Source organism: Ailuropoda melanoleuca, chromosome 10 (assembly GCF_002007445.2).
Source record: "Ailuropoda melanoleuca isolate Jingjing chromosome 10, ASM200744v2, whole genome shotgun sequence".
Lineage (NCBI taxonomy): Eukaryota > Metazoa > Chordata > Mammalia > Carnivora > Ursidae > Ailuropoda > Ailuropoda melanoleuca.
Window position 1 is genome coordinate 41991466 of NC_048227.1, and position 22505 is coordinate 42013970.

At 42.4% G+C, this 22505-nt stretch overlaps 1 protein-coding gene across 12 annotated transcripts in view; it reads right to left on the bottom strand.

Annotated features, from left to right (window-relative positions):
- The window catches only part of BACH2 (BTB domain and CNC homolog 2), a 376418-nt gene that overhangs the window by 251115 nt on the left and 102798 nt on the right, over positions 1-22505 (bottom strand). For 4 of the 12 annotated variants that reach the window (XM_034670825.1, XM_034670826.1, XM_034670829.1 and 1 more), the window contains exon 2: positions 13784-13896. In XM_034670825.1, coding sequence (XP_034526716.1) covers positions 13784-13896 — 113 coding nt within the window. Of the gene's footprint in view, positions 1-9865; positions 10082-13783; positions 13897-22505 lie in introns of all 12 variants that reach the window. The other 8 variants (XM_034670828.1, XM_019805786.2, XM_034670837.1 and 5 more) reach the window with 4 other exon arrangements.

A 22505-nucleotide genomic window follows, 5' to 3' on the forward strand; every position in this document is an offset into this window, starting at 1 on the left:
AAAACCTATTCAACAGGCAAATCTAAATAATTTTTAGCAGTTCTAAATGTAGAGAATTCATGACTTCTTACTGTAATTGAAAAGGAACATACAAAGCAATTACTTAGTCACTTATAAAACCCACGTTCAACTTTCGAAATAATGACTAACCTGATAGGAGAGACAAGACTTTTATAATTAAATGCTAAAGTCTAGCCATTTGAGATAAGCACAGCAGGTTATATAATTGTCCTCTGCACTCACAATATCCTTTTTTGTCTTCTTGGATGCATATCATTTTTCAGTAATGATAGAACATGTAACAACAACAACAAAAAAAAGTCACTGTACTGTAGGAAATCATTCTAACCACAAGCTAAATTTTTGACCGAGAGTAAAGTCTCATTAATTTGGATTTCGCTAGTTTCATAAGGAAAAAAAAAGGTGCCCATTAATGGTGTAAGTAAAATTCCCTGGAGAATCTATTAGATTCTTAAGAAAACAAAACAGTACGCCTTAGGCACTTATTTACATATAAATACTTGGACCATTAACTGAAAAGCATTCCTAGCCATGGCAGAATGGAATTTTCAAACTTGGATACTCTTAAAACCTCTTTCAGTGCCCTATGATGGGGATGCTGAGGAGGACTGGAAGAAATGGGACACAGATGACCTCTTTTCCTAGAAAGAAGGGATGGCTTCTGTGAGCACACATGTGACTGGAGACACTTAGCACAGTCACTACTCATCCAGGGACAACATTTCCCAAGCCCCTTGCGTTCAGGTGGAGCCACGCGACTAGTTCTCATCAATGGAATATGAAGAAAATAGATGCTGAGTCACTTCAGGGCTATGGTGATTAAGAAGTAAATGTTCCTTCTTTATGCTCTATCTCTTCCACCAGCCAGATGCAGACAATCAAAAGCCTCAAAAGACGACGTTATGGGTTGAACTGTGTGTCCCCCACCCCACATTCATATGTTGGAAGTCCTAACCATCAATACCTCAGAAACAGACCTTAATTCAGAGACAGGATCATTATAGATGTCATTAGTTAAGATGAGGTCGTACTGGAATAGGGTGAGCCCTAATTCAATATAACTGGTGTCCTTATAAAAAGGGGAAATTTGGACACAGCAGGAATAGAGGGAAGACAATATGAAGGGACACAGGGAGAACACAGCCATCTGCAAGCCAAAGAGAGAGACCTGGACAACTGAGCCTCGGAAAGAACCAGTCATGCTCAACTTTGATCTTGGGACTTCTAGCCTCCACAGCTGTGAGACAATAAATTTCTGTTATCTAAGGTGCCCAGTTTGTAGTACTGTGATAGCATCCTAGAAACCTAATATAGATGATGGTAAAGCCAGAAGATAGAAGGAGCCTGAGTTCAGGATTTCTGAATAACTGCTGAATAAAAGCAATTCACTGACCAGAAAGACCTACACTGGATCAACAATGTAGCAAGAAAGGAAACTTTCATTGTGTCAAACCACTGGATTTTGAGGACCTAGTCATTATAACGACTAAATTGCCTGATATAATATTTAACTAAGTAATTTAGCCGGCAAGTAATTTTTAAAGTTACTTTACATGAAAAAAAAAAACAAACCCATGGACACATCACAGAGAATATAAAATCCATGTAAATTTTTAGGATAAAAAAGAACTTCAAAAAAATTGTGAGTTTACAAGAAGATTATTTTGGGGTAATTCCCCCAAATCCTCCCCAGGGTACAGATTTACTCTTCTCTGCCAGTAGAAGCAGAATTTCCTGATGAATATTAAATAAGTCACAAGCTCAAGGTTGCTATACATAGTTTAAATTATAATTCAGTTAAAATTTTTTTTAATTTTGTAAATTCAGAGGGGCATTTCTCCCAAGTGGCCCAAGTGTATAAAGTTTTACTTGGGTGCAAAGGACAAGAATATTGTAAAATGAGGTCTCAGTTTTTCCCAAAGTTCTCAATATTATTTGTAATCAATCTGAAGAGAAGTCACAATGTAACCATCAGCTTCTGCTCTCAAATACAGGCGAAAAATGTACTTCCGTCACGATAAGGTAAATAACATGGAATCAATACATCATTTTCCAGTTTTTGATTATGGTTCTTTTCCTTGTGTGATGAAAAAGTAAAAGGATATCCTAGCTAAGACACAGAGTTTTAATTCAAAATACCTCAAAAGCTGAGCTGGCAGCTGGGTTCTCATGTTTACAGAAAAGCTAGGATGATTCAGCCTGTGCTCAGAGCTCAATTTAGATCACAGCATCTGGATTCCAAACACATATAAGATGGGGCGGCAGGTTTCCAGGTCATGACTGATCCAAGACAGAGACCTGCGACCACTCACCAGAACAATTTCAAATGGAGAAAGTCCCTGAGGGAGAGAGAAACCTCAAAGGTGTTTGGAAGACCTGGCCATAGTCAGCCCTCCAAATTGCAGTAACATAAGCATTTCCTGCAGCTGGCAGGTGCTGGGGAGGCCAAGGCAAGGCAGCCAGGGGATGACACTGAACAGTCCCCAAGTCAGCTTTGGCATGGTCAGAAAACATCTCTCACAGATGACTTCTTTCCTGAAGCAGCTATTATTCAGATTAAACTATGGGAATCTGGTCAATGGAAAACCTTAGAGAGCACAGGCTCCCTGCTAAGATCCGTGCTTAACTTTGCTTTGTTTCAAAGAGAAAAACTGGGGTAGGGAAAGGGAAAAAAAATATTTTAACAGCATTTTTTTTTTCTGGGTGAGAAGAAATCATAGCCACGGTAACTATAATGTAGGCTACACACTGAAATCTAAGAAGGGAAAAAATAGTAGCACGAAATCTTCCCAGTCCAATTTTATCTCCATCAGAAGTCACCTCGCTCCTTCCTTAATTTTCCTTGGATGTGATATATATCCAGAACATTGGTGGTTTTGCAGCTACAGATTTTATGTGCAAGAAAAAATAACTCCTCCTGATGCTTTTCCTCACCTTTTCCCCCTCTGAGGTCTCTCTTTCTCTCTCTCCTTCTTGTCTCTTTGTTGTGAATGTCAGGGCTGTCAGTGTCACAGTCTGACATGATTAGTGTTTCCGACATTACACCAAGAAGCAGACAGAGAGCAAGGAGAGCGGGTGGAGGGGACGAGAGGATGTGCAGCCATTTAAAGCCAAAGGAAAAAAAGAAACCCAACCTCCTTTCTCTGAGGTTCCTTGATTGCAGGGCAACTTATCCATCACCCTGAATTTTTCTCATTTATCCAATCAGTCCGTTTTCCTGCTCCTGTGGAGATCACTAAGGTGTGGATCCGTTCTGCGAGATCAAAGTCTGTGGCTCCAATAACAGAGAAGTCAGAATTCGTGACTCAGCAGATTGTAAGGCTGTGAGGGATAACAATCGGTGCACTTTGGGAAGACAGCACCAGTCCATTTCGAGTATCGATTCACTGCACTTTGTCACTCTAATGATGTTATCTCATTAAAAGAGATAAACGCCCCACTGTTCTTCCCAGAGCATCTGCTTCTTACTCTTCTCTCTTTTTCAACAGCATGGCTCTCAGCAGCAGCACATTAAAATCAAATTGAAATCCAATGCAAGGCTTGGCGACAGAGCTGCTTACGGAGGCTTCTTTTTAATTGCTTTTCCTTACTCTCGCCCCCTTCCTGTTCCCCCCCACAACTGTCATCCATAGAAACAAGCAATATAAAGAGAAACAGATGTAGAAAGTAATCATAATAGGAAGCATTTATTGAGTGCCTATTATGTGGAGCCTTCACCCCGTCCACATTTAACTTCTCCCACCATGACCTTCCCAGGTAAGTAGAACGATCCCCAGTGTGCAAATGAAGAAAGGGAGTCTGATGTTAAGGCGCTTGCCCGAGATTACATAGGTAATGGGACAAGAGTCCATCCAAAACAAATACTTTTTTTAACCCCCATTTTCATTCATTGAACAAACAAGTAAATAGGCTTGCAACTTGAATAGAATAGGTAAGAAGAAACATGTAGAAGATGGTAGCAGCTATTCTTAGCCTGCTAACACCCAGGAACATAATGCCATAGGCAGTGCGATGGTTTTGTTTCAACAGATTTCTTATTAAATAAAAAAGGTAGCAATTTTCCATAATGAATGTTTTATACATTATTCCTTTGTGTATCAGGCCTCTGAAGTACACACTATTAAAGTCTATTAAAGTCTGTATTTAGCAGCATTACTAATGTGCCTTTGGGGAAATTATTACAATGAAACAGCATCAGTCTTTCACAAAATTTCAATTGTTATTATTCCTCTTTTGCTCTTTAATACACATGTCTATTTTTAGCTATAATCAGACCCCATCCAAAAATGCCATAATCCCAGCCTAGAGCTGTCACAACAAATTGTTTATGGGTTGGATTTAAGAAAAAACAAGAGATGCAGATATTGCTAATTTCAACCAATCTTTGTTTTCCTCCAAAACTCATTGCTACCCCAATGTTCTAATTAACAGGTGCTCCTGGATCACTGTGACATGTGATGACATTTTGCCTCTCCGGCTAGGGTTGGTTACCTTAATTAATCGCTTATACTTATATCTAATTGAGACTAACCTCTCAGGATAATGCCACTGTATTAAAATCTGAGGGTGGTAAGAAGTTACAAAACTATTCCACAAAAAAAAAAAAAGAAAAGAAAAAGAAAATCAAATAAATAAACTAGAAGAAGATATAAGCTGTGATTAATAAAATCTAAATGTATTCATTTAAACCTAAACATTCTCATTTATGAAAGGCTAGAAATCCGTCTTCTGAACGTGGACTGAGGACTATCTGAAGTTATGTAGTTTTACACACTCTAAAGAGGCGTCTCCTGTCCTCTAGTACATTTATTAATGTCATCACACAGTATGAAGTTTTTAAGAATGAAGCAAATGGGGTGCCTGGGCGGCTCAGTCAGCTGAGCATCCACTCTTGGTTTTGGCTCAAACCAAGATGGTCATGATCTCGGGGCTGTGGGGTCAAGCTGCGATTATGGGCTCTGTGCTCAGAGTGGAGTCTGCTTGGAATTATTTCCCTCTCTGTTCCCCTCTGCCCCTCCCCCTGTGTGCACTCTCTCTCTTTTGCTCTCTCAAATAAATAAATAAAATCTTTAAAAAAAAAAAAAGAATAGGGGCGCCTGAGTGGCACAGCGGTCAAGCGTCTGCCTTCGGCTCAGGGCGTGATCCCAGCGTCATGGGATCGAGCCCCACATCAGGCTCTTGCACTATGAGCCTGCTTCTTCCTCTCCCACTCCCCCTGCTTGTGTTCCCTCTCTCGCTGGCTGTCTCTATCTCTGTCAAATAAATAAATAAAATCTTTAAAAAAAAAAGAATAAAGCCAACAATGCAGATATATTCAAAAGTATAATGTTCTCCGAAAACATCTTACAGAAAACAATGTTAGGAGTATTTTACAGAGACAAAAGATAAAAGGAAGCTGGAAGAAATACTAGCAAAGAGCTACATGCTATAAGACCACTGTACCACAAGAAAAGGAGGGGGAAAGGTGCAATTCGAAGTATTAGCTACTCAAATGAACAAGCTGGGTTGGTAGTAATCTCTCAGTTATGCATTTCCCCTTATACACAGCAATACCATCGTTTGAGATAATATGTTCGCAAAATTGGGCAAATCGAGTTGTTTGTTAACATTCTAAAGATGAACAAGCCACAGATTACCTAAATAGTCATGTTTCCAATCACCAATTAACTAAATAGGATGTAACCTAATTGTACCCATTAAGGGCTACTAATTGTGAGATAAAGGGCAGGGTTGAGGACTTGGTAGACAGAAGCATTCCTCCGCATGATTCACAAAGGCCAGAATCCACTGGCCTCTTTGTTACAGGGACCCGGCCACCACCAGCATCAAAGAAAGAGGTCTCGCAGCACACATCACGTGCCCAAAGGACTTGTCTAATTATGCCGTGGGCTTGTGCGGGCTTACTGATGCAGACATGGTGATGCAGAACGAGAACCCACCAGTTCAGTCAACATTCAATTAAAGCTCCACATGAAGGCTGGCATGGGACACTTTGTCAAAAGAAAAAAAAAAAAGCAGTACTTGTTTGAATCAAAAAAAAATCCTAGGTGCTATTCTTTAACTCTGCAAGAAATAAGGACGAACAAGATTCCAAAACCAACAATCACAATGCGTGTGAAGTGCCGCTGAAAAAACCAAGGTGAAACTGAATGTCCTCTTTCCTTCAAGTGAAACATATTTTATGGTCAGTGGCTATGGCCACATTTCAAAGGGCTTATCATGATTCAAAACAAGGTCTCTCAGACTTGAAATTATATTACCGTCATGTCAAAACATATCTCTTCTCCTGCTGTGGGGCCATTATGGTCTTAACCCAAAAGTCCAGCCTTTCTACTCCAAAGCCTTAATTTGCCTCCTACCTGTTCAGATTCGGCTTCATCTTTTCTGACATGATTGGGAGCTGTTAAGTCAGGCCCCTGGCAACCTCCACCCTCAAGTCAAGGCCCTGCCACATCCACATGAATCCTGCCTTGGGCGCGCACGGTCTGAGGGCGGGCGCGGACTTCCAGGTGCACCAACGCGTTTTTCATCTGATGCTCCACTTCTTGGGACAGAAAGGTTCAGACTTTCCACTTACACCCTGGACCATGAAGACCGCTTGTCAGAGTAGGCACCTACCACTGCTCTACCATGAGCTCCTCTGAGATTCAGAGCTGAGCTGTGCACCCAAGACACCAACTGAACTGTGTTTCTGTGAAGCAGGGAGGAGGAGAGGCCTTGGTACTGAAATAAAAGCATTGATGTTGCTTCCATGGTAGAAAGGACTAGAAATTATCAAGAGATAATGCCACATAAAGTAGGAAGCATTTCTCAAATAGCCTGTATGGTTTTTTTTTTTTAAGATTTTTTATTTTTATTTATTCGACAGAGATAGAGACAGCCAGCGAGAGAGGGAACGCAAGCCAGGGGAAGTGGGAGAGGAAGAAGCAGGCTCGTAGTGGAGGAGCCTGATGTGGGGCTCGATCCCATAATGCCGGGATCACGCCCTGAGCCGAAGGCAGATGCTTAACCGCTGTGTCACCCAGGCGCCCCTCAAATAGCCTGTATGTTTTATCTATATTTACTAGCACAAACAAGTTGTATACATGCATATATTTCATTTTTTTTAAATAATTTTTTTATTTATTTGAGGGACAGAGTGAGAGAGAGTAAGCACGAGTGAAGTGAGGGGCAGAGGGAAAAGCGGACTCCCCGCTAAGCAGGGAGCCTAATGTGAGGCTCAATCCTGGGACTCCGGGATCATGACCTAAGCCGAAGGCAGATGCTTAACCGACTGAGCCACCTAGGCGCCCCCTCGTGCAAACATTTTAAAGACAACTAAGAATAAACATACTCCGTTAATTCTTTTAGATTTGTCTTCTCCCTACTTTGTATCAAATCGACCATCTACTACATTACATTTATTTTAAGTTTGTACCCTCATACCTCTCAGAAGGGAATTATATTCTTGTTTTCTTCCTAAAAATTCACTGAATTTCCCAGCGTGATGAACATGGAAGAGAATGGAGGTCCAGTTTTGCCATTTCTGTACACCCCACATTTAGCAGAATTTGACTTACATGTAACACAGGGGTTACACTGACCTTGTGCCAACAATGTTCCACTTAATCTCACAAACTCTATAAAATGGTTTTGTTTTGCTTTTTAAAAATAAGGTCTAAGTGCAGTTTTTCCTTAAAGATGTAGAAGGTGAGAACAGATGTGCTACAATGTCCAGGACACTCACTGCTCCGAGCCACGGGTCCAGCTTCTTCTTAGAGTAAGGACTGCCAAATATAGGACATAGGCACAGTCTAGCTCCCTGCTTCTCAAACTCCTATCTCAGGACATGCTAAAAAATTACTGCATACTTTAAAGAGCTTTTATTTACATCAATTATTTCTACCAATGTTTGCCGTCTTAAAAATTAAAACTGAGGCATTTTGGATGAATGTCACTGGATGCCATGTAGTCTCTTGAAAAACCATACTGTATATTCAATAAAGAGTGGAAAAGGCAAAAAAAAAAAAAAGTCTTAACATTATTATGAAAGTAGTTTTGACCTTGCAGGTAGCCTGTGAATGGGTTCCCCAGGCGTTCCCAAACCATAGTTCGAGAAGCACTGGTCTAAACTTGTATACATCAGCAAAGTCTATTGAACAGCTGGATGAAGAAATGACACATACTTAGTAAGAGGATGTAATTCCATTTAAAAGTTTTGAGTCACTGAATCAAGGGGGCAGTATCTTTTTCTAGAGTGTTGATCTACTTACTACTGCCCTCAAACCATTAGCACATTAAAAAGCTCCTTCCTGGTAATATGTCACATAGAATCACTCCCAAGTTTAAATCTCTGTTTTGACCAAGGGCTCTCTTTTTCTATCTGTCCACTAAATATCTCCATCCATTCGATCTCAAATGCAAAACAGCTGAAGAGGTGTTCATTTTCAAATACTTGTTTTTTTTCCTGATTGTTAATCACATATACAAATACTTATTGCAGGAAAGTTGAAAATACAGAAAAGTATTTTTTAAAATAAGGAACAAATACATACCCTGTACCTGCCCTCTGAAAAAACCACTGCTAACCTTCTGGGCAACATCCTATCATATATACCTAAAAATAGAGTAAAAGTTTGTATCTTAAATATAACCTGATGTCTTTTTTATATATTATTTTTAGTATGAAAGAATGTACATTACTAAAGAAATTTGGAACATACAAGCAAAAAAAGGATAATGCTCTTAACATTTTGATGTGTATGTGCAGACATGTATGTTTTTTGAAAAAGGAAATAATGATCAAACTGTACATATTGTTATGTAACTTGCCATCTCCACAATTTATTTACAACACCTTTTTATGTCATTAAATATTCCTCCATCCCTCCCTGGTATTTTTATTGTATGACTGTATACCACAATTGTTACCTTCTAAAAATAACTATTATCATAATATACGATGAACACCTCGGCTTAATTTTTATACACATCCATGGCAACTGTCTTTAAGTAACTGTTCTAGAAATGGAATTTCTGAGTCAAAAGGTGTGTGTATTTTTGAGGCTTTGATACACATTGTTTAAATTCCCTTGAGAAATGTGTTCTTCCATTGTGTCTGAGAGAGCCTGACAGTCCTTTTCCAACCTTCACCAAGTACATTTCACAAATCCTCATCAATCGTATAGGTAGAAATTTCTACCTCATTGTTTTAATTTGCATTTCTTTGATAACTGTTGAGGTTGAACATTTTCTTATATGTCATTTACTGATTATATTTCTTCCTTTATTGGTTTTATCTTTCTGTTCTTTGCCCCTTTTCTATTAGAGTAATCATCTTTATCTTATTAATTTGTTAAGAACTCTTACTAAATTAGCTAAGTGAACTCCCTGTCATGCATGTTGGAAATACTGTCCTGGTGTGTCTTTTGTTTTTAGGGTAGTTCAGAACGCCTTTCAGTGGAAAGAAATTTTGAGGTTCCTTTATAATTTCTGTCACTGGACATTAATAAGGCCTGCCTTATTCCAAGATCATTTAATTTTTATTTGCATTTTCTTCCATGTCCCTAGTTTTTGATGTGTGCAGTATTTCTTCCAAGTCTGCCACAAGGGGGACCTGGCCATTGCTGCAGAAAAATGAGAGTGGAGACTCCTTGAATATAGATGGGTCATTTGCTGAAACCTCCAAGAGGGTCCTAGAGAGGGGAAGAGAGAGATCTATGTTTGTTATTCACCAGTTCCCTACTTTGCATCTGGTGGCTCTCTCAACTTGCTCTTCAAGTGAAAGAAGTTTAACACGGCAGAAGTTTTAATGTTAGGTGTATGTTTAAATATGAAACCTCTGTAGTAAGATGACTCTCCTTACCTTGGCCAGAATAGAAGCTTTGGATGGCAGAGACCTTTATTGTGTTCGCTGATGTCCTACAAGCACCGTGCGTGGTACGCAGTACGCCTTGATGAGTGTGTGCTGGAGGAGCTGATGTTTCATCAAGCAGAGTCATGGGCGTGCTAGGTGGAGAGCCGAGGGTGACGAGTTCTGTACTGCACTGCTTCATATTAAGCAGGGCCAGTAAGAAAAACTCTAAATGAAGGCAGAAACTTAATTCCAGTTTTACTCTTTAGTTGACTGTAGAGATATTGATCTGAGTGTAAAGGTGAAACTACCTCAAACCTGGCGCAGTAAAATATTCAGAGAAAAAAATCCTGCTGGGTAGATATAAAGCAAAACAGTAGCATCCACCCACCAAGAGAGATAAGACACTCAGCCCTACTTCGTTTGATGCTATGGCATTTGTCCAAAGCAACAGCAATCAGATCTGGCTTTATTTGAACATAAGAAGGAAGAAACAATTCTCAAGAAGGTTCCTTTTTACTGTGGGGGGAGGGGAGCACTCTGTATAATAACGGGAAAATTGATTATTTTTCAATCAGATGGAGTGCCCTCATAAATTCAAGGCAGACAGCAGCATGTGATATGCCTTCATGAAAATCATGATCATGAAGGGAAAGAGTTTAAAATCGTAATTCCAAGGTTGCTGCTAGGAAGAGAGAGCTTTCAAGAGCAGAGCACTGTTCCTGGGAGAGTGGCTCTGTGAGCTTGCAAGATGGTGTGTTCTGGACATACATCATCCTACCCAACTGGCCTCTACAAAATCCCATCCTGTCCAACCTGCCTCCCATTTGGCTATGATTTTTAAGTAACACTAAAATCCTTTCTTTACAGCATGATAATAGATAAATAACACAAATGTAAAACATTAACCCTTCTTACTAGCAACAATTTGTGTTATATAATCTATCTTTATACACATTAACGATCTCGCCTGACAAAGTAGAGAGGATAAAAATTTTTGACAAAATTTAAAGTTAAATTCTGATTATAAAGTTTTGGATCAATATAAAGATCAGAAAGTCAGTGCTTGCAAAAAAGATCTAGGGAGAGTATGAAAACTGGAAAGATGGGTCTCCATCGAGAGCCAGGGAGAAGGAGTACCCTGGGAAAACCTGTGCACCCACAATTTCTTTAACATGTAAGACGAGAACATAAAGCTCCAAATGAACAACGATTTGAGCCTGTTTATTATGTTAAAAAGTTGAATAAATATGAGTGTATCCGCTCAGTAGAGATCTCATTTATATACGAATGCACCAGTGTGCTAGCTGTCTGAGGCCTGGAACTGCACGCCTTCCTGGTGTGTCCCCAAATTCTGCCACAGATTGAGGTTCAAGAATGTGAGGAATGAAGCCCCTACTTGGTGGACAGCAGTTCACTATGAGGTTAGCCTGGATGAATTGGTCAAATGGTCAATCTCTCGTGCCATGGGGGTCATGCCAGTTGTTTTCTAGAGATGTCATCTCTAAATAACCCCAAAGACAGATGTCAATGCCTCACTGTAATCAGAATCCCCCTGTCGCTTCACAGGAATCATGCTGGACCCTGGAATACTGTGCCACCCTGCATCCTGACACCTCTCCAGTTAAAGTGTCCCATAAGCTAGCTGGGAAGGAAGGAGAGTTATGACAGCATATGTCTAAGGAAGTGGAAAGTGCACAATTCAAAAGTCTCCAACTTTCCAGGAACAAATCTTAAAAATCAAACAAATCTTAAAAAATCAATCACACCTACAAAAATATTTCCAACATTCTAACTTACATATCCTAATCGATGAGATGATCATCTGGTTTTATTTATGCTGAGATATATTTCCTCCCCAGAGGGTGATCTATTCTTTGTCTTATGCCAAGAAAACCATAAGAAAAATGCTGACCTATGAAGGTTACACATCATGCTTAATCACTACTTTAAATTAAAATAACATAAAATAAAGCATTCATTGGGCCACTTAGGCAGAACATAACTTCCCAAGCAACAGACACACCTACTGAGACACTTGAAATGTCTGCGGAGTCTGGTTCCCAGCTGCGCATCAAGAGCCAAACATGACATCAGGTCTTGAGTTGCCCTGGAGAAACTTAGGGCAGGGCTGTCATAGCAAACTGTGCCTGCCAATCAGATTTCCCAAGAGTTGTCTTTGCGCTTCGGTACACCAAACTCTAACTAATAGAAGCCAAGTTTTGCAAGGACCACAGCGATGAATCTCCTCTCTTCCCCACCCTCCAGTCATGACCTTGGGGTGGAACACCTGCCTACTTTCCAGTATTCCAAAAGCTCACATCCCAAAGACTGCTTAAAGATAAGTATTTAAGCCACTGGTGGTGGGGGAGTGGGGGCTGGAGGGCGGTCAGAACGAGGTTTCCTTCTCTTGGCCAAATGAAAATCTCTAAGAAAACAATTGCTTATTATTTTCTGGTCTCTTCCAGTGGGGTAAAGCAGCCACCCTGAGAAGGCCAGACAAATGGCCATCAGAAAAATCACCATTGCAAAGGGGTTCTTAGTAAAAGACTCTCAAACAAAATGGGTTTTCTTAAAGCCTAGGGATTCCATCATACCTTTTGAAGACCACACTGTCTCAAAGCACTGTCTAACTCCACCACAACCCATAGCTAATGTGATAATTTACCTCTTCTTGCAGGCCTCTGGAAATGTCTCTCCCTTATATTAGATCCTTCAGTGGCTCTCAGAATTGGACCCTGACCTCGTTCTCTGGGATCATACCTACCATCTCCCCCCAGTGCAGGGGTATTCTCAGCCAGGGGTATTTTTGTTCCCCTAAGGGACACTGGTCAATGTGGGAGGAGAACATTTTTGGTTGTCAGGACTGAAGTGGGGGAAAGGGGATGCTACTGAACATCCTTCAATGTGGAAGACAGCCTCTCACTACAAAGAATTACCCCAAATGTTAACAGTGTTGAGTCTGAGATATCCTGCTGTACCAAGTTCTTTGTTCTCTAAACATGCCAGACTTTCTCATATGCTTTGTGCCTACACATAGCCTGTTTACCTGGAATGCCCTGCCCTACTTCTGCATCTAAGAAATGACCATTTATCATTCAGGATCTGACTCAAAATGTCACCTCCTCTACAGTCCTTTCCATATCTCCCAAAGTTGGATGTTCCTCCTGTGCTTGCAGAGTTTCTGGTACATATCTCATTAAAACACTGGCCACACTACCCCAAGTCTGTCACCTGCTGCAGGCAAAACCTAAGCCTCATTCATTGTTCATCCCCGAGTGCCCACCTGGTGATCAATTGCTACTTGCGAGTCAATCAAGGAGTAAAGGGAAATGCTGCAGACGCACCTCCGATTCTCCTGCAGCAACGCCGAAGGGACAGCAGTGTCCCCATCATCAAAACAACAGCAGCAAATATTTATCAAACGCTTATAATGTAGACAGGTACTATATTAAGCACGTATTAACTCACGTTCATCCTTTTAACAACCCTGAGAGGTAGGAACTGTTATCATCAGCACTTTACAGATGAGGAAAGAGGCACAGAGAAGTTAAGGCACTTGCCCAAGGTCATCAAAGCCAGCATCTGGGAGAGCTGATATTTAAACCCAGGTAGTCTGGCTCCAGAGACTCAATCTTCCAATATTTATGCCATGGCAGTTATATTAACAACCAATACTTCAGCTGCTTAGAAGCCTCTGACAAACACAGTGACACACCTGGAAGACGATTACAACCACGGTGTGGCCACCACCTCCTCCTGTGACCCTGCCTATAAACACTGCTCACTGGGGTCACACAACTCTCCAGCCTCTGGATGCTTGCGGCAGGAGAAGTAACCTCCTCGCACCATGGAAAGGCATTGCGTACCCAGAAAAATCATGGTACTGAAAAGAAGACACAAAGGCTAATTCCCAAAAGTATCTCTTACCTTGTTCATGCTGCAGGGACTGGAGCAAGGGCTCAGACATGTCACAGTGCGAGGCAGCTCTTGAAGATTCTCCTCGTTGCTGTAGACCTCACTTCCCGAAGCAGACAGCTGCACTGCAAACACGAGAAGGAAATCCATCAGCTGGTGCTCAGGAAGACAGACAGCAGTCCTGGGTCCAGTGGAACTTTCTGGCATGATGGCAATGCTCCATGCCTGTACTGTCCAATATGGTAACCACTAGCCAGCCACATGTGGCTACTGATCACTTGAGATGTGGCTAGTGCAGCTGAGGGCTGAATTTTAAATTTTATGTAATTTTAATTAAATTTAAATGTAAATAGACCCATGTGGTTAGTGGCTGCCCGACTGGACAGTCCAGGTCTAGAGAGTCAAATCGGAAGTCCTGAGGTCACAGACACTAGACATGCCGGTGGCCAAGGAAAAGCTGGATATCATATGCTCAGAGTGGCTATCGACACACCAGAACAAGAACATTCATTCAATAACTATTTTCTCAGTCCTTACGTGCAGGGTACTGAGGACACAGTGATCAACAAGCCAGAGAGGTCAGTTATTTAAGAGTTTCCCACTCAGGCTTTGACCTCCTTGGGAAAGGAAAGAATCTGGCATGTGAGCTGTATTTACTTTGTGCCAGATCTCAATGCCTTCCCTGCTGCCTACAAGGAAGAGACAGGCATTTGCTGAAGACTGACTACACCACTGTCCCGGCTTAACAGATAGGACCTTCCACAGAGCTCCTACCTTAAGGGAATTCAGGAGGTCGGTTTTCCATGAGCCAAATGAAGCAGATGACTCAACATCCCCTCAGATGGATTATTAGGGAGGCTTTTTGATTCACTTGGATGACATTTTAGAGTAAAATGGTTACTTGTACAGCTCCAGAGTTCTTAATGTGTCAAATATTAAGGAAAAAATAAAGAAAATATCTTCAACCACTTAATTAGATTTGTAGTCTTTTCTCTGAAAGACGTTTATGGGTTAATTTGAGGGGAGAACCAAACATTGTAAGGTTCCTTGTAATCACCTTATTTTTGTATTATTTTTTCTGGTTGCATCTAGGAAGGATTTATACATCTGAACCTTTCCATAAAGACTGGAATTACAGGTTTGAGCAGAACTGCAGTGCTTTAAAATATATATTCTTTTAAATAATAATATAACGATACAGAAAATGTTCAATAGGAAAAGAAAAAAGTAGACATAATCCCACTAATCATAATCACCTTTAGTGCTTAGCACTCAGCCTTTGTATAGTGGGGAATGACCAGAGGCCCCTGGCGTGTCTGCCAAGTCGAGGACACAGAGAAGTCCATGGCTATGGTCCCCATATTAACATCCTTCGCCATTAAGAAAATGACTTTGCAATCATATTTTCAAAAGATAAACTCCTACCCCACACACATTACTATTCTGTGAACATAATATTATTAAATTCCTTGTACAAATCAGAAGAGAGGGAGAGGAAATTGCAGATCACTCCCCGACTATTTGAGACACATAGATTCCAAAGAAAATACCACATTCAGTCATAGCAATAACATATTTTAAGAATGATGTACAGCGTGGAGAGACCCTGGAATTCTGACTTTGTAGCCTAAATACATCTAAATACCCCTCAGTACTTGATGTACTCAATGTCTTGTATGCCTGGGTAATCAATTGTGGCTTCAAAGTCAAGAAAATTCAGTATCTAATTCTAACCAATCTTATAATGACTGAAGGAAAATGATCACGTAACTTATACTCTTTGAATTCCAGAAGCAGATGCTAATATGTTTCTCTTTCAAAGTAGAACTCTATACATGCTGTTTCCTTCTTAATATATGTAATTCAATCCACTTAAAGCCTACAGCCCAGCACTTTACTGGGAAACTTATCCAAATGCTTTGCACAGATGCCTGATGTCACAGTTCCATTAAAATGTACACACTGGTATCAACACAGGAAAGGTGGACACAAGAAGATAATAATAAACAGACAAGGATTCTTGAACATAATTTCCCCAAGGAAATTCCACCCAGCTCCAATCATGTCATAGTCCCCCTTCCCTCAGAACTTGGGTATATAGTCAGCACTAGAGACATTATGGATCCTCCCCGTGCCCCCTGCCACCCCAAAGGTTCTTACGTTATTTTCAAGTAGTCAAAATAAAAACTCTTTGAGGGAAATATTAGTCACACAGAAAGTTCTTAATAAATACTATGAATTGATTTTTTTCTGTGCTCTCACAGGGCCTAGGATGATGTGGACTCTTAACGTACTATCTGAAACACAATGTTGATAATCATTGCAGACTGCCTTTGGGCTTTTTAAAAAAAGGAACATCTTTTAATGTTCAGGATTGTAAATCTTTTAGAAAAATATTGTGAAGAATATCTTACAGTTGTATAGTGCTCAAAACTGCACAATGCACTTTTATATTAATACTCTCAGTTAGTACTGTTGTTGATCTGACTGGTAGTTTTTTAAATCAGGAAACCAGATTCAAAGAAGTAAAAGAGTTCTTCTTAGTTATGCCGTCATAGGCAGTAGACCCTGGGCTTCAAGTCGCTTCATTTCAAGATACTACAGAATTAAAATATGTACAAAGCCTACAGATAAAATACCTCTCCTAATAACACACACACACAGACACACACACACACACACACACACACCATCATTAACCGAAAACACCTCAGCAAACAGATGACAGTTTTAGAAACTGGGTCAGTTCACTTCTGGCCAGCAACCAGAAAGACTGGCCTTGTTCTACCAAGTACTTTAAATCTCCTTTGAAACAGAGAGAACCTGGTTGTTTTGCAGCCAATTCCATTTAGAAGCTTACAGAAATCCACAGCTTAAAAAAGGAGATTGCGTCTTAAATATAAAGCATTAGGGGAAAAGATACATGCATTACCATGGTGGAATTAAGGGAGTTTTCTTCTTTATTCTATTTTTCAATGTTTCTTTTTAATCGTTCACGAAGTTGGATTCCTCTGATACTAAACAAAAGGCAAGTACAGATACCTTCAAAGGGTGCCTGGAGAAAGTCAATCCCAGAAGCTAACGTGTAACTTCCACTCAGTTGATCCTCACAGAGTTGGCTCGATGGGCAACAAAGCCTGTGGTCAACCTTAGGCTTTGGAAAGGTTAATGAAATGTAATTCATCTTTCCAGGTGGGTAGAAGTGTGAGTAAGCAGAAACGTAGAGACAGGGCAAGAAGAAGAGATCAAAGAGAGCATGAACAGAAAAGGTGAAGGCTACAAAGAGAGAAGAAATGAAAGGGCAGGTAAGCAAACAAAGACACCTAGAGACAGGTTCAGTGATGTAGACAACTGCCCCTCACCAGCCAGGTCCTCACTAACAGAAGAGACACGGAGAGACTCAGGCTCCTGGTGACAACACCACTTCCTACGGCTTCTCTGGGTGTCAGCAAGTGGAGCTGGAGTAAAGTTAAGACCGGGCTTACCTGTTTCTCCACTGTTTATTTACCATCAGCCTCCACCTACCACAGAGAAAAATCTGTTTTCCCCGCATCACTGATAATGTGGTATAGAGGTATAGTGAGAACAGCATAAGCCAACTTTAGTCTCCTTACTCTAATGAGAGTGCTCTTTAGAGTATTTATTCTTACTCTTGACACTCTTAAACATGTCAATGGGGTGTGTGTGTGTGTGTGTGTGTGTGTGTGTATAGTGCTATTTCTTGGCCCTTGAAAATGCAACTAATAACTGCCAATATAGAATGGAGTATGATGAGCTGGGCTTTTCTCCCCACTCCAACTCCCCCATCACCTTCCAAGAGGTTCATTCTAGAAGGCTTTTGTCATATAATGCAAAGCTGGGCTGCTCAGGCACTCCTATGGGAAACAGGCCCATAGGAGCAAGCAGGTCATTCATAAGAATAATGGTCTTGCTGTCTTTTAGATATAATGCACCCTGATGTCAGTCTGTGGAATGGCCTTTTGTTCCTTGCCTCCTACCACCAAATCCAGAAGCCTAGATAGGTAGAGGGCTCAAGCATGTGGACCCAAGAACTTCTGAGGAAGGATTAAGCTAAGTCATAAAAGAGACAAACAGGGTTTGGAGAGAAAAGGGAAAGGCAAGATGACAAAAGTCTAGAGGAAATTCTCTAAATCTAGGGCTTAGGAGCTTGGGAAAACAGACAAACAGATGAGAGATATATCCCTAATACTCTCCTACCCCTGTTTTTATGAGTTGGAATAATTTACATGTCTCTGGAGTAAAACCTTGACAACCTCATTTGGTTGGAATCCTTATACAAGACTGGATAAATTTGAGACCATTTTATCACAGACAGTCCAGTCCTTCTCTTCCATAATAGGAGGCTGGTGCCAGGATTCAAGGATCCAAAGGTAAAGCAACAAACGGACCCCTGTCCCCCTCCCCAAAGGCACGCAGACCTCCCGCATGGCTGGCTCCTGCCTTTCTGAAGCAGCAGCAGAGGAATCCAAGCAGAGCTCCCTGAGCAGGTCCCCGCAGGCCCCTCTCCATCCTCAAAGTCACAGCAAACATGTCTCTTGTTCTTCAGGACCCTGGTGTCCTTGCCACCCTCACATTTAGGCAGCAAACATGCCATAAGGTTTTGCCCCAAGAGACGGAACGACGTTTGCCATTCTGCCTTGCCCCCATGCCCTGCCTCCCAGGACGCCATGCAAAACAAACAAGCCAAGTTAGAAGGATGACAACATCTTCCCACCAAGCATCATGAGGGGCCTTCCTCCCCAAGGATAGGTTACACAATTTGATAATGAACATTCTGAAATTTCAACTAGAATATGACCAATGGTTCAACAAGAAGTGGTGATAAGGAAGAAGAAATGAGAGGATTATAAATGATAAAGAAGAGAGGCACTGCTGGTAGGCCGAAAACACTGCCCTGAGAGCCAGAAGAAGAACGCCACGTGATAGCGTGTCCGACACTCTCAGAGGACTGCTCCGCACACATGGCAAGGGTTTCCTCCACTTCATGAAACCATACGTAAGGATATCTAGTGTTTAGAGGCAGGGCTGTCACTCTATAAAGGGTCATTTTCAGTCCCTCAGTAATTTAGGAATATCTTAATTAAAGGCAGGACATGGAAATCCCAAGGGGTTACCTGGCACAGCCTATTCCTCTTGCCTGGGTGACTGTGCAAACCAGGGGACACAGATTCAGATGACTACAGGAGCCAAGAAAGAGTAAGATGAAGAACAGTCAGGCCAGAGAAGACAATGAGGAGCAGGGAGGCCTGGAGAGTCTGTTACTCAACTCCAGAAAAGTAGGAACAAGGCACATGTTCCCAGAGCTGCTGAGAGTCAAGAGAGCCAGAAAATGGAGAGGTTATGTAAAATCCTGTGCTTGTGTAATGTTGGCAATATATGCTAGCATTTTGGAAATCCCATAGGGGTTGGATTTGATCTGCAGGTTTGTATCTCTAGCTTACACTTTTTGTGTAAGTCCGGGGATTGTTTCTTTAACTCTCCAAGGCTGGAGGCTCCCAGTCTGTCTCCTGACCCCTCCAGGGTTATACTGCTGTGGCTTCCTGGGGCACAGCAAGCCCTCCAGGAGAGTGGGCAAAGCGGAACTCGGGAGCCAACTCACTCCATCTGAGTATCACCTCTGCCTCCTCGCATGTGATTTCAGCAAGTTATTAACCCTCTGAGAGTCTTCACTCCTTATCAACCCTCCGAGAGTCTTCACTCCTTCATCCATGAAACTGGGGCAAATTCTTTGCATGTCCTAAGATTGTTTTGAAGATGAAATGGAATAATATGAAGAAATTATTTAACACATGGTGTTAAAAAGAGGGGAGGCCCTTTCCCTCCCCCGTTTCCCATCACTATTCAGCACCACCTCATTCTGCTTAATCACACATAGGGGTTTACCTCTCAACCACCCTACTGGTTTCTAAGTATTCCATGGGAAAACATCTTATCTGTTTTATCCCCAAAAAGCCACACCTGTCCCACCACCCTACACACAGTAGGCTTCCAATATATGCAAAATTTAATTATAATGTTGTTATATAATGTTATTATGGACTGCATGTTTATCCCCCCACCGCCCGCAAATTCATATATTCCCTAATTCCCAGTGTGTTGGTATTAAGAGGCAGGGCTTTGGGGAGGTAATTAGGTTTAGATGAGGTCATGAGGGTGGAGCCCTCATGATGGGATTAGTGTCATTGTGAGAAGAGACACCAGAGAGTTTGCATGTGTGTGCACTTTTTCTCCCCACCACCCCCAGGCCATGTGCAATACACCAGGACGTCAACCCTCTGCAAGAGCTGTCTCGCTAAGATCAAACGGGCTGGCACCTTGTACTTGGTGGCTGCCCAGAGACCCAGGCAATCCCCTATCCATTTGACCACTATGGTTGAGAAGGCCAACTTGTATTCATCTAAGACGGTTTACCAACCATGCATGACTACCTCCAGGCTTCTCTGATTTTACTCTAAAAGAATCCCAGAGACCTTCAAACAATCCCAGCTTCCTTCTCCCTAGAGGGGTTTGCTTAACAATTCAGGCAAACACATTTCCTGTGATTTGCTGAGAAACTAAAATAATTTAACAGAAAGCCTAGTTAGTGGGTTACTTCAGAATGACCCACTGAAAAGGAAACAATGACAAGGGAAATTGCTAGAAAGGTATCTCTTCACAGAGGCTCAAGGGGACCGGCTATTTCTCCAATAAAAGGTTTCCAAGGAAGGCATTTAAATATTCTCAAGAGCACCTTGAAGACAAGTATAATGCGGGATGACTGCCGTACTGGGGGCCGGTGCTTACAACGCAAGCTCATCTGCTTAGTAAGCCAGCCTGGGTATCCTGCCCTGTTCCTCTGGGAGGAGACTGTCATGAGTCCTCAGAAGAAAGCTCAGTTTGGCAGGATGGCCCCTTGTCGAAAGCACTCTCAGGGATTCACTGTTTGTTCATCTCTGCTTTCCGGAAGCTCTAACTCTGTACTTCCCAATATCAGCTTGTCCTTAGTGTGGCTTGTTCTCTGTGAGGGTGGACCACATCCCAGGTGGTTAATCTTCCCAGAAGGATCCAGTGTTTGCCTCTACCAGAGCCCTACAGCTTTCAATGCTCTCAAACCAGCTTAGCCTACATGGAAGCAACAGAAGCCCCTGTACTCTGCAGGTAGCCGGTCTGCAGGCCCTACAGCTCTTCAGACAATGTAACCTTGGGTTTCCGTCTCCCATCACTGTACCCCAAACGCACACTCTCAAAGCCCAACACGGACTCTAGGGGCAATTCTACTTGCGTCTTTTGGCAAACAGTTCCCTCGGGAGTAGAACCATCACAGCCCGCTGCCAGGTCTGAATCACTCCCAGGCCTGCGGCATGAACGTCTTCTGGCACATGGTGATTTCCCGTGTAAGTTCTCCCTATTCTCTATTTCACGCAACATACCTAAGGATTGTTCTGGTGGGTGGGGTCGGCATGGGGGGCTAGAAGTGGGTCAGGCTGCACCAGCTCAGTCTATACTATTCTGCCGAAATTATCCGGTTTGGGGTGCCCTAAACTCAATTCTGCCACATTTAGGGTCCTGTAGATGGCCATTTGGCTATAACTCAGGCTAGAGCCAGAAATCTGTTCTTTGTAGCATGCGCTACGTTGTTGCGACTCGCACCCTAACTCTTCCTACAGCAGAGGGACGGCGCTGGGTGAGGAAGAGCACGCGGGTCGCCGAGCACTGGGAGAGGAACCCGCAGCCAGCATCAGCATCAGCACCAGGCACTTTCCCAAGGAAGCAGCCACCTCCCTGGACAACACGGCACTTTCCGCACACAACCAGGTCTGTCCTCCGTTCTGAGGAAAGGAATCTGCCTTCTATGAGTTTTCCCATAAGTTAGCACTGCATGACTGCATGCGGACGTTCTGGTAGCCTCGGAGAGGCAAGACGGCAAGAAATGAAACAAGGGCACAACCACCTCCCCACATCATAAGCGAGGTCTCTGGAGCCACGGCGTTCCTCAACAGCAGCCAAGAGAACAGCCACAGAAAACGGCTCCAGCAGCCGACCTGGAGGCCTCGTCCCTGGGGTATCCTCTGATCTCATTACAGCAGTCGACACTAGTGCTCACAAAACAAACAGAGGAAATTTATGCCTGCCTTAGCCTGTGGAGAGCTCCGCATTCCTTGTTTAACGAGAGTTCCAGCTTCTGAGACCACAGCCTTTAGGATGGGGAGGATGTCTGCTTTGCTCCAGAGAAAGAACTCTTGTCGCCGCCTTTCCCTCTTTCTGGGGCTGGATATGAAGGCGGAGAGCCTGCAGAGAGCCACTGAACTTGTGGCCTAGGCTCTCTGCTCCGGTCCCTGCAGAGAAGTTCCCTTTCTTCTTGTGTCAACATCCCCAAGCTCAGTCGGTGGGGCCACTTCCTCTTGAAGGGCTCTGGGAAAGTCTCTGCGTGGCCTTGAAGGGTTCCACCTGCTAAGGCCAGCATCCTGAGAAAGAGACTGCTCTGTGTGACAAACTCCAGGTCTTCTGGGAGGAAAAAGGCTTCCCCCAAAATACCCTTGCTTGAGCCTTGGAAAACTTTACTTAACTTGGGGTTCCCACTTTTGGGATAAATGGCAGGAGGGAAAATGTTACTTTCTACCCTTGAATTCAATCTCAGAAGGAACTGAGTGCCTAGCTCATGAGGTAAAGAGTGAACTTCCAAACCAGAGTAAGAATACAGCAGTGGTTCTGAGCCAGGGTGACTCCCCCCCCC